The sequence below is a fragment of the Heliconius melpomene genome, chromosome 3 (genome assembly GCF_056956725.1).
Source record: "Heliconius melpomene rosina isolate 202511_hmr_F chromosome 3, ASM5695672v1, whole genome shotgun sequence".
NCBI classification, from domain to species: Eukaryota; Metazoa; Arthropoda; class Insecta; order Lepidoptera; family Nymphalidae; genus Heliconius; species Heliconius melpomene.
Genome location: NC_140391.1, coordinates 888892 through 902706, shown reverse-complemented (window position 1 = coordinate 902706; position 13815 = coordinate 888892). Strand labels below are relative to the sequence as shown.

Sequence of the window (13815 nt, the reverse complement as noted above, 5' to 3'; positions counted from 1 at the left end):
ATTAATTTCAATATACTTAGAGGAGAGCTTTTGATATAAGCTTTAGGATTAAAAGCCTCGAGACCGCCTCGATTTACTAACCCCACGAAAAAATTGTGAATTTCATTCAAATTTTACGAGAACGTTTGAAAATTAACTTTATGTAATGAATTCGTGACTTTGTCAGTTTCAAACACGCCCTTAATTATTGTTACAAACATTAACTCAAATCTCTTCTCACAAGGGATAAGGTAGAAAAAGTCTTTAGGTTATAATTTTATATTTCAATCAAACCCACAACGCCCAGCCACTGAACCATGATGGCATTATTTTATTCAAACCATTACCATTACCATTTTATCCCAGTTTAAGCAGTTAAAGATAGATTTTTATGGTAAAATTGTTGATCTTATTTTAAAGCTATCCAATATCTCAAGAGGGTGAAAATTGTATAACACCTGTGTGATGGATAAATTTAAAATTTCTCTATTGGCAAATTATCACCCTCATGCTGTATCCCGTACAGAGCAGTGTAGGCAGAGGGAACCTAGTGTAAGACACTCCGGACTGGAGGCATTGCGTGCTAAAAAGTCGCGGAACTCAACGCGGCGCTTTGCACTAACACCAGAAGGAAGAAAAGAAATAATAAATTTAAATAAATATTTCATTTTCTCGAGTGGGGATCGAACCCAGAACACTTACACTTTGTGCTCCTGCGCCATGTCTGGTCTCAACGTGTAGGTAATGTATGAAATATTATTTTATACTTTGCCTAGGTATTCTATTTTCGAGACATTGCATGTTGAGTGAACTCAACACCGCATCGAGGAAATCAAAACAATAAATTCCTATAAAGAAAACTAATCCCACAATCGTCACGTTTGTCTCAAACCTATACTAATATTTATATTTTAATAACTTGCAATATTTTTTGATCAAATACTTTTAAAGAAAAACTCTTTGGCTATAAAGTGTGGTTAAAGTGTAAAGTGTAATTTATATGCCGTCGTAGCTCGTAGCACTTCGTAGACACTTTCAAGTAACTAACTTTACCAAGTTAGATAATGAATATCATTATAGCGTTTTCTGTCGGTCGTTATTATGGCCTTATTAGGATATATCTATATACCCAAGGAAGGATAAAAAAGCGAATACATTTAGTTTTTTAGAGATCCGTAAAGCAAAAAGAAAAATGGAACGTTTTAGGATCACCTAAATTTACCTATTGTGCATCTGTTAAGACCATTTTTCTCGGGATGACGTAAAGGTATCAAATTGGAAATAACATCAAGTTTACGTGCTTAAAACACTGAAAGAGTCAAGATTCTAAATCAACACAATCAACACGTACCAGCATTTATGCATCGATTTTGCTGCATTTTGTATATTCACCTTACTTCTCGTGGACCTGCAATTATGAAATTGCACGAGGTGAGAACTTATAATACAAATACAGAAAAAGGAATTTATATTATTAATACGATTTTACCTGTTTAAATGATAATTCTAATGCGCATGATCTGCTCTCCAGCCGGCACCGTCAGTTCGGCGTTAGCCTCCAAAGGCACGAGACTGTACTTCAGCTACCACTGAACAAAATCGTAAAAATACAGTCGATGAGTAAAAAGTTTTAAAAGAAAACTTTATTTTTGAGCTTTTTGAACTTTTAAAGCTTTTACAGTATATTGTGCTTTTGATATATTTAGAAAGTTTTTGAGTGTATAGTGCTGGAAAAGTATAAACATGTGGTGGATTCTACGCCGCGCTCGGATTACTGGGGCTTCGTTGTTTAGCCAAGCAGCCGGCACTACGAATAACAACATTGCTAAGACAGGTCCGTTTAGACTATTGCAGTGCAAGTTAATTAGATTTTAAACGTTGTTTACTTAGAGCAACTGGTTTATACCTTTAAGTTTTATACATATGTTTTACCAACATTTTCCTATAATATTTTTATAACAAAATAACAACAATGAATTAAGAAGAATCATTTTCATTTTAATATTTTTCTTTTTCAAAACTATGTAAAGTAATAGATGTTTCCATTTCATAAATTGTTTTTTCTATTCGGAAAGTCTTCTGTCAAAGTTGTCATTAATAATCTCGTATAGAGCAAGGTACGCATTTTACATCCCAATATTGCATACGGCTTGTTCAATGGCGGGACTTAACGCCTCGTTTTGTCTGTCAATGAGAATTGAATACGTCCTTCTAGAAGCTGTGTTGCTTTGCCATGAAGGCCTCATACAGCATGATTTTCTCCGAATGATGAATAAATAGTCTTAACCTAGAACGAGACATAGCAATCCTCAATTTCCGACCAATTTTCAAGATATAGATAGCGTGACTTTATGAAAATAATTAAATACCTCGAGTCGATATCGAACTCAGATCCGTCACGTTTAAATTCAGACGCCCTACCTCTACGTCACGCCAATTTTAATTCCAGCTCTTTTATTCCTGAGGGATATCAATAGAAATGTGCCAATATGGAGGCAGCGTAATAAAGGTGTTACGTGCTTATCGAGCCTACCCGGGTAAATGGCGGTATCGCAATTCATACTTTGCATTACATTTCGTACGTTTTATTTTTTATATTGATTTTAAATTTATATAACAGGTTATTTAAAATCAGTTGGTTGATTGTTTTTTGTAATATTTGTTTTTAAATGTTCTGTATAAGCTGCCAGCAACTTCTTTTATGTATTTAAATAGTTTTTTTTTTCCGTTGGAGTTTCAAAAAATATCCTCTTTTAGCGCTCCCCTATTAATCCCTATTTTCCCCCTAATTTGTGCGTTCTACTCCGCGAATTATTGTCTGTGCGTTGACTTTCAATCAATCAATAACGGAATAATTCTATATTTATATATTTTTGTTGTATTTATTCAGATAAAAGTCCATACAATATAAAGTTAATGTATTTGTAGAAACATTAACGATAAGCTTAAGTATAAATTTTTACAATACTTTTTTACGTACTTAGGTTCCAAATTGTAGGTAATTTTGAGAAAAATCTTTCCCTAATTTTTGCCCAATTATATTATATATTGCATATTGAATTCCGAAACCCAACGCAGCTTTTTGTCTTATTACCAGAGTGAAGAAATGAAAATGGATTAATCTCCCGAGCCCACTCGAACATAAACATAGTGTTTACCGGATTGCCAAAAGGATTATTATTATTATGGGAATAAGGTATTATAATGTTGCTATATATAAATTGCTATCCTCCCCTAATTACTCGTCAGATTTATATCTCTTGGTTATCAGAAAGACAGCGCTTATTTATACATTATGAATATCTGACGCGGTCGAGTATCTCCATCTGACAGTTTCTTTATATTTTAGAAAATTTGTACACGCTCTTCTGCTCGCTAAAACTACGGAAAACTTAACAAAAGCTCTTATTCGTTTTGGGACCTAATCATCACAATCATAGGATTGGGGACCTATAGAGGTCCCCATGACTAAGTAATTGCAAATTTAACATCTCTATCTCTCCTACTATAATGTAGATATGTATTATATTTATATTACTGTCATTCCAATGTCAATGGGTTGATTATACGGCGTGCCGGCCCCGCAAGTTCCTTCTTGTGCTTGAAAAGTAGGGTGAGTAGGCTTTGCGGTAATCTTAGTACTCGAGTCAAGTGTTTGAAGATGATGACTATAATCGAGATGGGTTTTTTGTGAAGAAAAAATATTTTGTGTTTATAAAATGTGTTAAAGTAGAAGTGAAAATGTATTGAGGCACGTTGTGGCGTGGCACAAGCCTGCGACTACGATTGCGACAGGTCGTGGGTTCGATTTCCACTCAGGGAAGGAAACCGTCGGGTTTTACGTTGCTTATATAACTTTTTCACGAAAATTGTGAATTTACCACTAAAATAGAGTGGCTCCGAGTTTTTTCTAACAATTTCAAGTATATTTTTTACATAAACACCTCCTTAAAGTGTAGGCAAATATTAAGTATGTAACTTTGTTTATTTAGCCAGCATTTTGGTAAAAGTGGCATCAGGTGGATTTTTATGTTATTTATAAGAGTTTTACGTCTATAACATATATTTTTGCTTTACGCTGTATTCTGCATATATCAGGGTACTCAGAGGGAATGTAGTGTTAAGGCACTCCGTAACTCACATGCCGTAAAATTTTCGTGACATTCGTGTGGAATTGAAGAATTCAACGTCACGCTTGGTCTTTTTACTAGAAAGAGTAACTGAAAAAGATTCAGGCCTTCAAATGCAAATGAAATCCAGACCCGTCGCGTTTACAATCAGGATGATTGAGACATAGCGATCTTAAAATGGGAGATATGTGAACATGTAAAATGAATAAAGGCATGGTCACGCTACATTGGTATTTTATGCTCATTAACTCGGCGGTATTTGAAGAGACTCCTAGAAGTTATTCATCTAAATACTTACTAATCATATATAGCAAATAATGCTAAATCAAAGTTTTCCAGTGCAGTTTAAATAATAGTTCAAAATTAAGAAAAAGTATTCAGAATTAGTAGAGAGCGTCGCGTCGTCGCGACTGTAAAGGCGATAGTAGTGAGTTCAATACCCACAGTGGGAGTAAATAATTTTTATTTCCTGACTCTAGAAATAAGACAAAGCGTGACATTTGCAAAAGTTTTTTTTTTATTTATTAGAAATGTTTGTAAAAATATAGTCAACTATGAGTACAAAGTTTCACGATCCTCGGTCGAGTAGTTTTGGCATGAAAGCGTGATAAACGAATTACATTGATTTGTATTTTTATAACCATGTTATAGAGTCTAAGAAACTGAATTGGTCCACTTCTTTCGTTGCTGTTACCTAGACAATAAAGCAATATGATATGATAGAGTCGATGATAGAGCCAGAACCTGAATAGCGAAACTTTTAAAAGTTACTAGTGAAACACTAGTAGCGTTGCGTAGCCTTTCAGTTTTTTATTTTTCTTTTACATTATAAATTATTTTTTAATGATCAATAACATCAACGGAGGCGAAGTCACACATGTAAAAGTAATTTATGGAATTTTTCCTTCTTTCAATCAACTCAAATAAATGTACGTATGTATGTGTATGTAAAATAAATGTTATGAAAAGCATAACATTTTATTTGTTTTAGATTCATGTATAACCACTGCAGTAATAATTTAGCGCATTGTGTAATTAACCTAAAAAATAGGCTTGGTTTGCTATTATGTTTCTCGACTACTAAGAAATCCTTCATATAAAAATGCCTTATGAACTAAATAAATACTAATAAAAATGGCTTTTCCTTGAAGTAATGTGTGGTAATATTATTCCCTGATTTGTAATAGGCCACGTAAAAAGCATGAGGAGAAGTGAAAGTAAGTCATGTTCTCGATTGGAAATGAAAATTACGAAGGATTGAAAAATTACTTTACATTCTTAGATATAATATAAGAATATATTAATAAAAAATATTATTTCAAAAATATATTAATATAATACACCCAATTATTCTATTTTAACCGGTGGCGTCGAAATAATAAACGTTATTCATTGTATCCGCAACAAAGAGGAGGCTGGACCTTTGCTACAGTACATAAATTTTTCAGGTCTGGTGGAGACGAGGATTTTTTGACTTTTACTTATATTTACAGAGATTGTCGTGATGCAGTGGGTCAGGACCTGACTGTAGACGAGATGGTTTATGGAGTTTGTAAGCTTTTTTTAAATTCACATTTGTCTTGAATCTTATCTTCGTTTTTAGTTTACGTTTTGTAATATTTTTATCTTTTTCTAGTTTCACGTTACGCAATATAATAAATAGGAAGTAGGCAGAGGGAACCTAGCGTAACAGCTCTTCCTTCATTTCGGTACCATGTGCACCGCGAAGCTCAACGCCACACTTTGTCTTTGTCACTTTGTGTAATAGAATGTCAAACACTTTCACTGTGTATTATTTACACATAAATAAAAAAAATATTAAAATCCTATATTTACCTATTAACTCAGTAATTTACGGTAGCAAGTGGCAAAGCTAAGTGGATTTTGATCGTCGCCGGGATCATCTCAGGAATAATTTAATTTCTCTCGCGCCTTTACGATGTTAACTGTTGACACTCTACGTGTTTGAAACTGCTTTATTTTTTGTATTTTTCTTCTCGAATATTTAAGGTTCGATTCCCACGCGGGTGAATGAAGTATTTAATATTCTAATTTCTTTCCTCTAGTAACCAGGCAACACGGCGGTGGATTACAAATTTTTGCACAACTCACCTAATAAAGGTATCAAAAGCTGAATTATTGCGGCTTGCTTCGTAAAATACAATACCGAAAAAATGTAGAAAGGTTGTTTTTTATTTATTTTTTTTAAATTGAAATTTTATTTTTGTTTGTTATTTTAGAAAAGATATGTTAAAATATTCTGATATCAGGGCTTTATAAGAACTTTTCAGTTGATTGATTATAAAATAATATCGGAGTTGGTAGTTCATCGGGGATCTACAAGTCGCTTATAGGGCACTTCCCCTGAGACACAACAAGAAACTTAGCAGTTATTTCAGGAAAATTGTTAAAATAATTGAATGTGAATATTTTTTGCCTTTCACATATCGAGGCACGCCGTAGCGCAGCGCCAAGTGTGTGACTCAATGTAAAAGCGACTGGTTGTGGGTTCGATGCGTACTCGAAGAAATATTTCATATAATTAATATTCGACTACGGAACCCTAAAAACGGGACGTTGTCAGATTGCCAGCACTCATTATTTTTTAAGGGGAAAAAGAGTGACGTTACTCTTGGTACTGTCTGCATACATGTGAGAAATTTATATTAAACATTTTGTGCATTGAAACTCAATACCACGCTTTCTCTTCTAACTAGAGCGAGAAAATGAAAATAGTCTCCCTGACTGGAAATCAAACCCATAACCATAAGTGTTTACAGCCAGAAACTCTGACGTTATATATTATTATATATTCTGTACAAACCTTGTCACATTCACTGCACTATAATTTTCTTTCGACAGATTTCTTCCGTACTCGGTGTAGACACTTGAAGGAGTTCGGCTTAGAAGGAAATATAAAATTGATAGATATGTTATATTACCTATAGACACTTGTAGCCAGGAAGGAAAGTTTAATAAGCAAAGATTTATTGATGATCGCTTTTTTTATTGTCTTTTTCAATGCATTCATAGTGTTCGGATGTTCGTACTGCGACGTCCACATATACTGTGCATCGATCCACCCATATGTCTATGTCTATGTCGGAGTGGTCTCAGAATCAGAAATTATACTTCCTGGAGAGTTATCAGGGAGAGTCAGTAATATGGCACCCCCAAAATAACAAGTATTAGGATGCAAATCATTAAGTTTATTTTTAATGGCAATGAAGAATATGCCCCTAGCGTGTGACTAACGCACTTGGTCTGCCCAAACGCATGGGCTGCGTGTCGGTCTGCCTGCTGCGTTATTTGTCAGGCTGCTTGTCACGCGTGTGAACACACCATATCAGAATAGGGATAGAGAACCGAATCCACAACCTACCACAAGTTTTAGCGTCACGCTATCCAACTGCGCCACTACCATAAACGCTCAAATCTACCTACGATAAGGAAACCTCATCAGTTATCGAATTACTTCGGACAGGCCCGATACATTAAATTAAAAGTTTGCCAATATTCCACGTACGGGGTCTTAAGTTTACGTATACTTAAGCGAAAATATATATTGTAATAGCGCTATGAAGTGGTTATTAAGTTAGTTACTTAGTTAGTCATTTTAGAAGCGTCCTAGTTCGTGTCTTGGGAAGTTGATCGTAATGGGTGAGGTTGGCACGTGTTTGATTACTCAGTTTTTGTAGGCGATCATTTTGTTGAAAGTAAAAATGCAACTTCCGCTTTTTTCCGCATAAAGAAAATTAGATAGAAAAAATCCGTGGTATATTTCAAGGCATCAAGAATTAAAGAAAACCAATAGTAAAACTATCATTTTATAAACGGCTTTAAACATCTGAATAATATTTTAATGTAAAATATTATAAAATAAGCAATATGTTAAATTTGCAGCATAGACTGTGAGCGCGACGGTTGTGGGTTCGATTCTCGTTCTCAGGAAAGAATTATTTATTTTCTTCGCTCTGGGAACAAAACAAAGTGCGGTATTAATTCTCCCACTAAAGTTTAAAGACGCAATGTCTCGAAAATTAGACGGTACGTAGAGAACGGAGTGTCTGCCAATCCCGCTATATGAGGGATACAGCGTGAAGCTAAAAAACGAAGGTAGTTAAGTCAGTTCATCTGTAGACCAAATGACAAATTTTGTCAGATAATTTATCTGTCCTTGTCATTCAAGAATGATTAAAGAGGAAGCTGTGTGAGTATAATTATAAATTGCTTTGTCATTTTTTTCCATCTGTCCTTTTAATTTAACAAATGGATTTTGGGAAACTGATTTCTGATTATGTCATTTTTCTTCGCTCTTTTTATTTTCTGTATATTGTACATAGTAGGGAAGGGGGTAGGTAGATAGAGGGAACCTTTTAACGTAATGTTAACATTTCCGTGGCATTGCGTGTTGACTAGTGGAACCAACGCCGGGTTTTTCTTATTATTGGAGAGAATAAATAAAAATAAGTAGGTAATGTTTAGTTCCTTCTAGTGGGAATCGAATCCAAAACCGTCGCATTCACAGTCACAAGCTTGAGCCCCCTTTAAAAAAACTTTAAAAGAAAGGATAATGCCCACAAATAATTAATATTATCCAAAAATTTCAAACTAAAAAGCAGTACATTTAATAAAATCCAATCAATTTAACATAATCTCCAATCTCTTGGAAATAGCAAAATTTCAAGTAAATATCATGTATTTATGCGCGGGATTTCCGAAATATCGGCGGTGGGGATTGATTTCATTACCGGGTGGAGGCTTGTCAGTAGCTTTATATACACACTTTATTTTATCGACGGTTTGATGGTGCATGATATTGTATATGGCTGTCGTGAGGCAGGAGCACAAGTGTGCGACTTTAAAAGCGAAGGTTGACGGTTCGATTCCCACTCGGGAGAACTAAGTATTTACTCGCTCTGGTAACGAGGCAAAGTCCGACGTTGAGTCCCGTTTCTAAATGCGCATTTTAATTACGTACGGAGAAATAGTGCTAGGTGTCCATGTTCCCAGGCGTATCCTACTATGTGCAGGATGTGGAAAGAAAGTGAAGAACGGAGTGTCTTAACACTAGATACAATATTTACTATCCATTTCTAGTGAGACATTGTATGAGTTTCGCCTTTGAGGACGGAATTCTTCTCAACTTAGAAGCTAGAAGTGATTTATCACTACGTTCTTTTAATTTATATGGATTTTTTGTTCTTATACAATTACTGTTCAAGGAAATTTTTAAAAACTCAATTTTTATTTAATAGGTGAAAGTTTATGGGGGACTTGTGTGGGCCATAAAGTAAGGAATGGATATTGATGAATGAAACGACTCTGACATTTATGCGTAAATGTTAACGTTTATAGTGTTATTTGATATAATAATAGCGTTGTTTATAACAATTTATTCATTCATTATATTAGGTTTTAACCACTCTCTCTTTTAATATTTTTTTACTGTTAGTGTTATTTTTAGTCAAAAATAGCTTCGTCCATCACTCTCCGCTTTATTTCCGCCACATCGGGCACAAATTGCCATCACGAATTCGAAAGCGTTATTTACTATTTTCATATTTACGAGTAAATTTAAATAGGCACTTTGCGATATCCCCGATGTATCGACTGACATGAAGAGTTGCGTACCGCACATTGTAAATGCTCGTAGTAGCTCTAACCATAGGTGCTGTGAATTATATTTTCTTTTCAGATTCACGCTGAGGGAGCCTAGTGTTAAGTCACTCCACCCCCCACTTTCTGCCGAATTCTGGAGACATTGCGTTTTCAGTAGCTTTTGAGGAACTCAAGGCCGCGCTTTGCCTTGACACCAGCGAGTGAAGACATGAAAATAGTGGAAATGTGTGAAAATCAAACCACAACCTGTCGCGTTTAGAGTCACGCACTTGTACCACTGTGCCACTACTGTTCTCGCATACAACTTGATCTTCTATACTATTCTATATCGGTATAGTTATTCCTGCTCAACTGGCATCCCTACAAACAATGAACGAATGATTGTATTGAAGTATAGTTGCAAAATCCACTTTATTATTGTTACATACTCGTAGAAACATTTAGTGGTTTCAAACAACAGTTACTAAATAGTTTACAATTTGATTAATTATACCTGTATCGAGTCGGGCGTCTCTGACCTAGTTTAGAGCTAAGCTGTATAGAGACGTTGATAAAATGTTAAATTTTGTTTGTATGAGGAAAAGTTTAACAATGCCAAAAGCAGCTTCACAGTGTTTCCCTTATTCCAGCATAAAGTATATGCTCTTGACAGACAGACAAACGGACAACAAGGTGATCTTATAAGAGTTTCTTTTTTCCTTAAAAGATACGGAACCCTAAAAATCATTACAAACCAATATTGTAATTAATTTCATACGAAATGATTGCTTAGGCCCTCAACCTAAGTAACTTATATAAATTGTACAAAGAAGTGTCTTTTGAGTTCATAAGTGTGGAATAGCACTTTAAAAATTTTAATAATAAATATATGTACGAGTATATGTATATCTTCATACAGTATTACCACAATTTAATAGAAATTTAACCCTGACCGGACGAGCGTGCTAACTTAATAGGGTAGAGCTTCCCTGTAATGGCACGTGATGTATGGATTAAATGGTTAGAGCGACGGAGGTATTTAGAGGCGATACTCTTTATTTTTAATTTCTTATTTTTTTAATTGTTTTAATAATTATTTTGTGTCTTAACCGCATTGCTCGTTATCAAAGAACTAGACAAAGCGATCTTAATGGATGTAACTGTTTCGTACTTTCCGCTCTCGTCGAGATGTGTATAGTGCTTTAAGTACATAAACGAAAATTAAAAAAAATATATTCATACTCCTCAGAAAATGTTTTCATGTCATGTTTAGAAATTTACAACGTATAATGTAAATGATGTCAAATCTTATTACTTAAAAGTATTATTTTATTATTTCCGCAGTATGCCGCATATGTCATATCGTAAAGTATTTTAGTTACCTGTAGATTTGTCACACTTTGTTTTATAACCAGAGCGTGAAAAGAATTCATTATGACGAGTGAAAATGAATCATTATTTAAAAAAAATATTTCATTACGACGAGTTGGAGTTCAATCCACAACCGTCCCACACGAACAGCTATTGTTATTTCTATAACGTTAGAGAATTGAATAAAATAAGCTAGTGGTGTTATATCCGGACGGTACTCTAAATAAATATTGTTAGAACAACTCGGTTTGCACGACCCTCATACCGTATATTTGAGTGGAAACTTTAAGTCAGGTCAGGTTTGTTTTGATATTTGTATTTGTTTTGTATTGGACTTCGTCTTATGTGTTAAGTTGTTGCCTTATTCTATAATAAATTAAAATTTTAAACTCCAATTTTTTTCATTATTTCTATTGTAAATTCTCACTTCGTGCTTAATTTCATATCAATAGGTCCACTGGAAGCACCCTATACGTTTTGATTACACGGCGATTGTGTCGACTTGGATTAGGAGGTAGGTAGATTTTTTCTGTTTGTAGACCAGAATAATTGATATTAATTTCAGCTTGATACCCCCAGGCGCTCTTAAGATAAATGGTTTTGAAATAAAGAGTTTATTATTATTATTATTATAGTGATCCGTAGGTATAAACCTAAGAAAAGGGCTAACAACGATGAAGTAACCGAAAATAACTTTTTTATCCTACATTTAAACTAATCTATTCTAATAAAATAGCCACTGGTTCAAATTAAAAGGCGTTTTTGGATTGTCCATTTCTAACTTCATTCAATTTTGACATAATTCCATTAGACCACGTAGGCAAAGCCGCAAGAAAAAGTTAGTATACTATAAATTTAAACAAAAAATATTTAACCCACAAGAACCTTTTAACAAATGTAGCTATAACACCATTACTTGTTAGTACCTTGCTTCCAAATATTCAGCTCTACTGCAACAACTGAAACTCGAGGAAGTTCTTGAATATTGAACAACATGAAGAGTCCTCGTTGCGTTTAGGTTGGACCACTCCATTTGTAATTCTACGGCATGGTGCATATTGTGCTGTGTTCGGTTTTGATATGGATTGGTGATATGTGCACAAATATTATAAAGTTAGAGATAGTAGGTTCAATTTATTATTTGGATTTGTTGATTTTGTTAATCAAAAATATTAATAATTGGGGAACGGAAGTGCCTTAATAGAAACAGATTGCTATGTGCGGAATACATCGTGAAGCTAAAAAAAAGCGAAACGGAGAATTAAGTAATATTTTTTAATAATGCAAGTGGGATAGTTTAATAAAGAAATTCAATAGTCATTATAAATCTTGCATCTCTACTATGTCCAACTTTTGCCTTTTGGTATGCGAACTGCGTCAGCTCACTGCTCTACCTATTATTAGGTTACTGCTGGAACTGGAGAGTCTAAAGTCAAGCTAAGTTTAGTGTTAAATTTACAAGATCAGTCTAACTTGGACCTGTTGGGAATAACATTGTAAGATTTTCTGTTTATAGCTTATATATGTTGCTGTATGGCTTACTTGGAACGATAGGTAGTTTCCAAGAGGCACAGCATTGAAATCTCGGTAGTTGCATATTTTTGCATTTTTCCTAAAAATCCCCTTTTTTTTCCTCGCCAAGTCATAATTCTAAGGAATCATCTTTGGGTAGCGGAAATTTGTGAGAATCTTCCTACGGACTATCCAACTATCAAATAGATAACCATCGAACTCACAGCCAGGTGCCTGCGTTATTAGTGACGACTTTTACTTAATATAAAAATTGCTATTATTACAATACTAAGAAGCGTGGATCATTTTTCAGAAACTTTTCAAACAATTAACAAATCAGTTTTTTATTTGATGAAGTTTCTATTTATAGACTTTCTTTGTAATATAATTTAAAAAATATGAAATTCTACTTTTGTATCTCAGACTTTATATTCGTTTTAAAACATTAAAGTTAAGTAAAACCATTAAAAAACAATTTAAAGCTTTTTAAAGAATATATATTTTTTTGTTTCAGTAAATCCTTTGACATTTATGGGTCATAATCAGAAAAAGTGCACATTTTGTGTCTTTTCTTGTCCCGCTACTTTGAATGCGTTTTAAAAATACAATTTTAAAGATAATTTAAATATTTTGCCATTTAAGATAAATTTACTTATTAACTTAAAGATTTTTGTAATATTTTAAATGTATTAAGGCTTTTAATAGTATTTTTTGTTAGTTGCAAAAAACTTTTCAAAATGCTTCCATACAATTTTTCGTGTCCCATTCACCACTTTACTTTTTAAAAATTGATTTGTTACGAATGTTTATGGTTTTATTTGATTTCAGATATGTTTATATTACTTTACTTTATGCATAATATTAAATAGAACTACTTTTATTGATACATTATTTAATAAATAATATATATTAATTAAGTAAATTTGTCCCAAAATATTGTCTTTTTGTTACTCAGGGCTAGTAACGTACAATTAAAATATGAACGCAATTATTTTGGATGGTATTTAATATTAGTTTTTATTGTGGCACCATAATTGTAAAAGTCAATGCTATCGTAGCTACAACCAGTAGTGTTCTCGCAGCAGTTGAGGGGTTCAAATGTTTTAAAGAGAATGCGTAAAATTACATCTCAGGGTTATAAACGGCTTTTATTTTGGTAAGTATTCTATAATTTCGTTTTCTTGTTTATGTTATTTGCTTCTTTTTACAAAATCTCAAAAAA

The 13815-nt window shown here is 33.6% G+C and overlaps 2 protein-coding genes across 2 annotated transcripts in view; one reads left to right on the top strand and one right to left on the bottom strand.

The window, feature by feature from the left end:
• The window catches only part of LOC146539771 (peroxidase-like), a 59779-nt gene that overhangs the window by 16098 nt on the left and 29866 nt on the right, over nt 1-13815 (bottom strand). The window lies entirely within an intron of this gene.
• LOC146539768 (uncharacterized) overlaps nt 1542-13815 on the top strand; it is a 110879-nt gene continuing 98605 nt past the window's right edge. Inside the window, exon 1 of the mRNA XM_085208044.1 lies at nt 1542-1813. Coding sequence (XP_085064170.1) covers nt 1723-1813 — 91 coding nt within the window. The 5' untranslated portion in view covers nt 1542-1722. The remainder of the gene's footprint in view (nt 1814-13815) is intronic.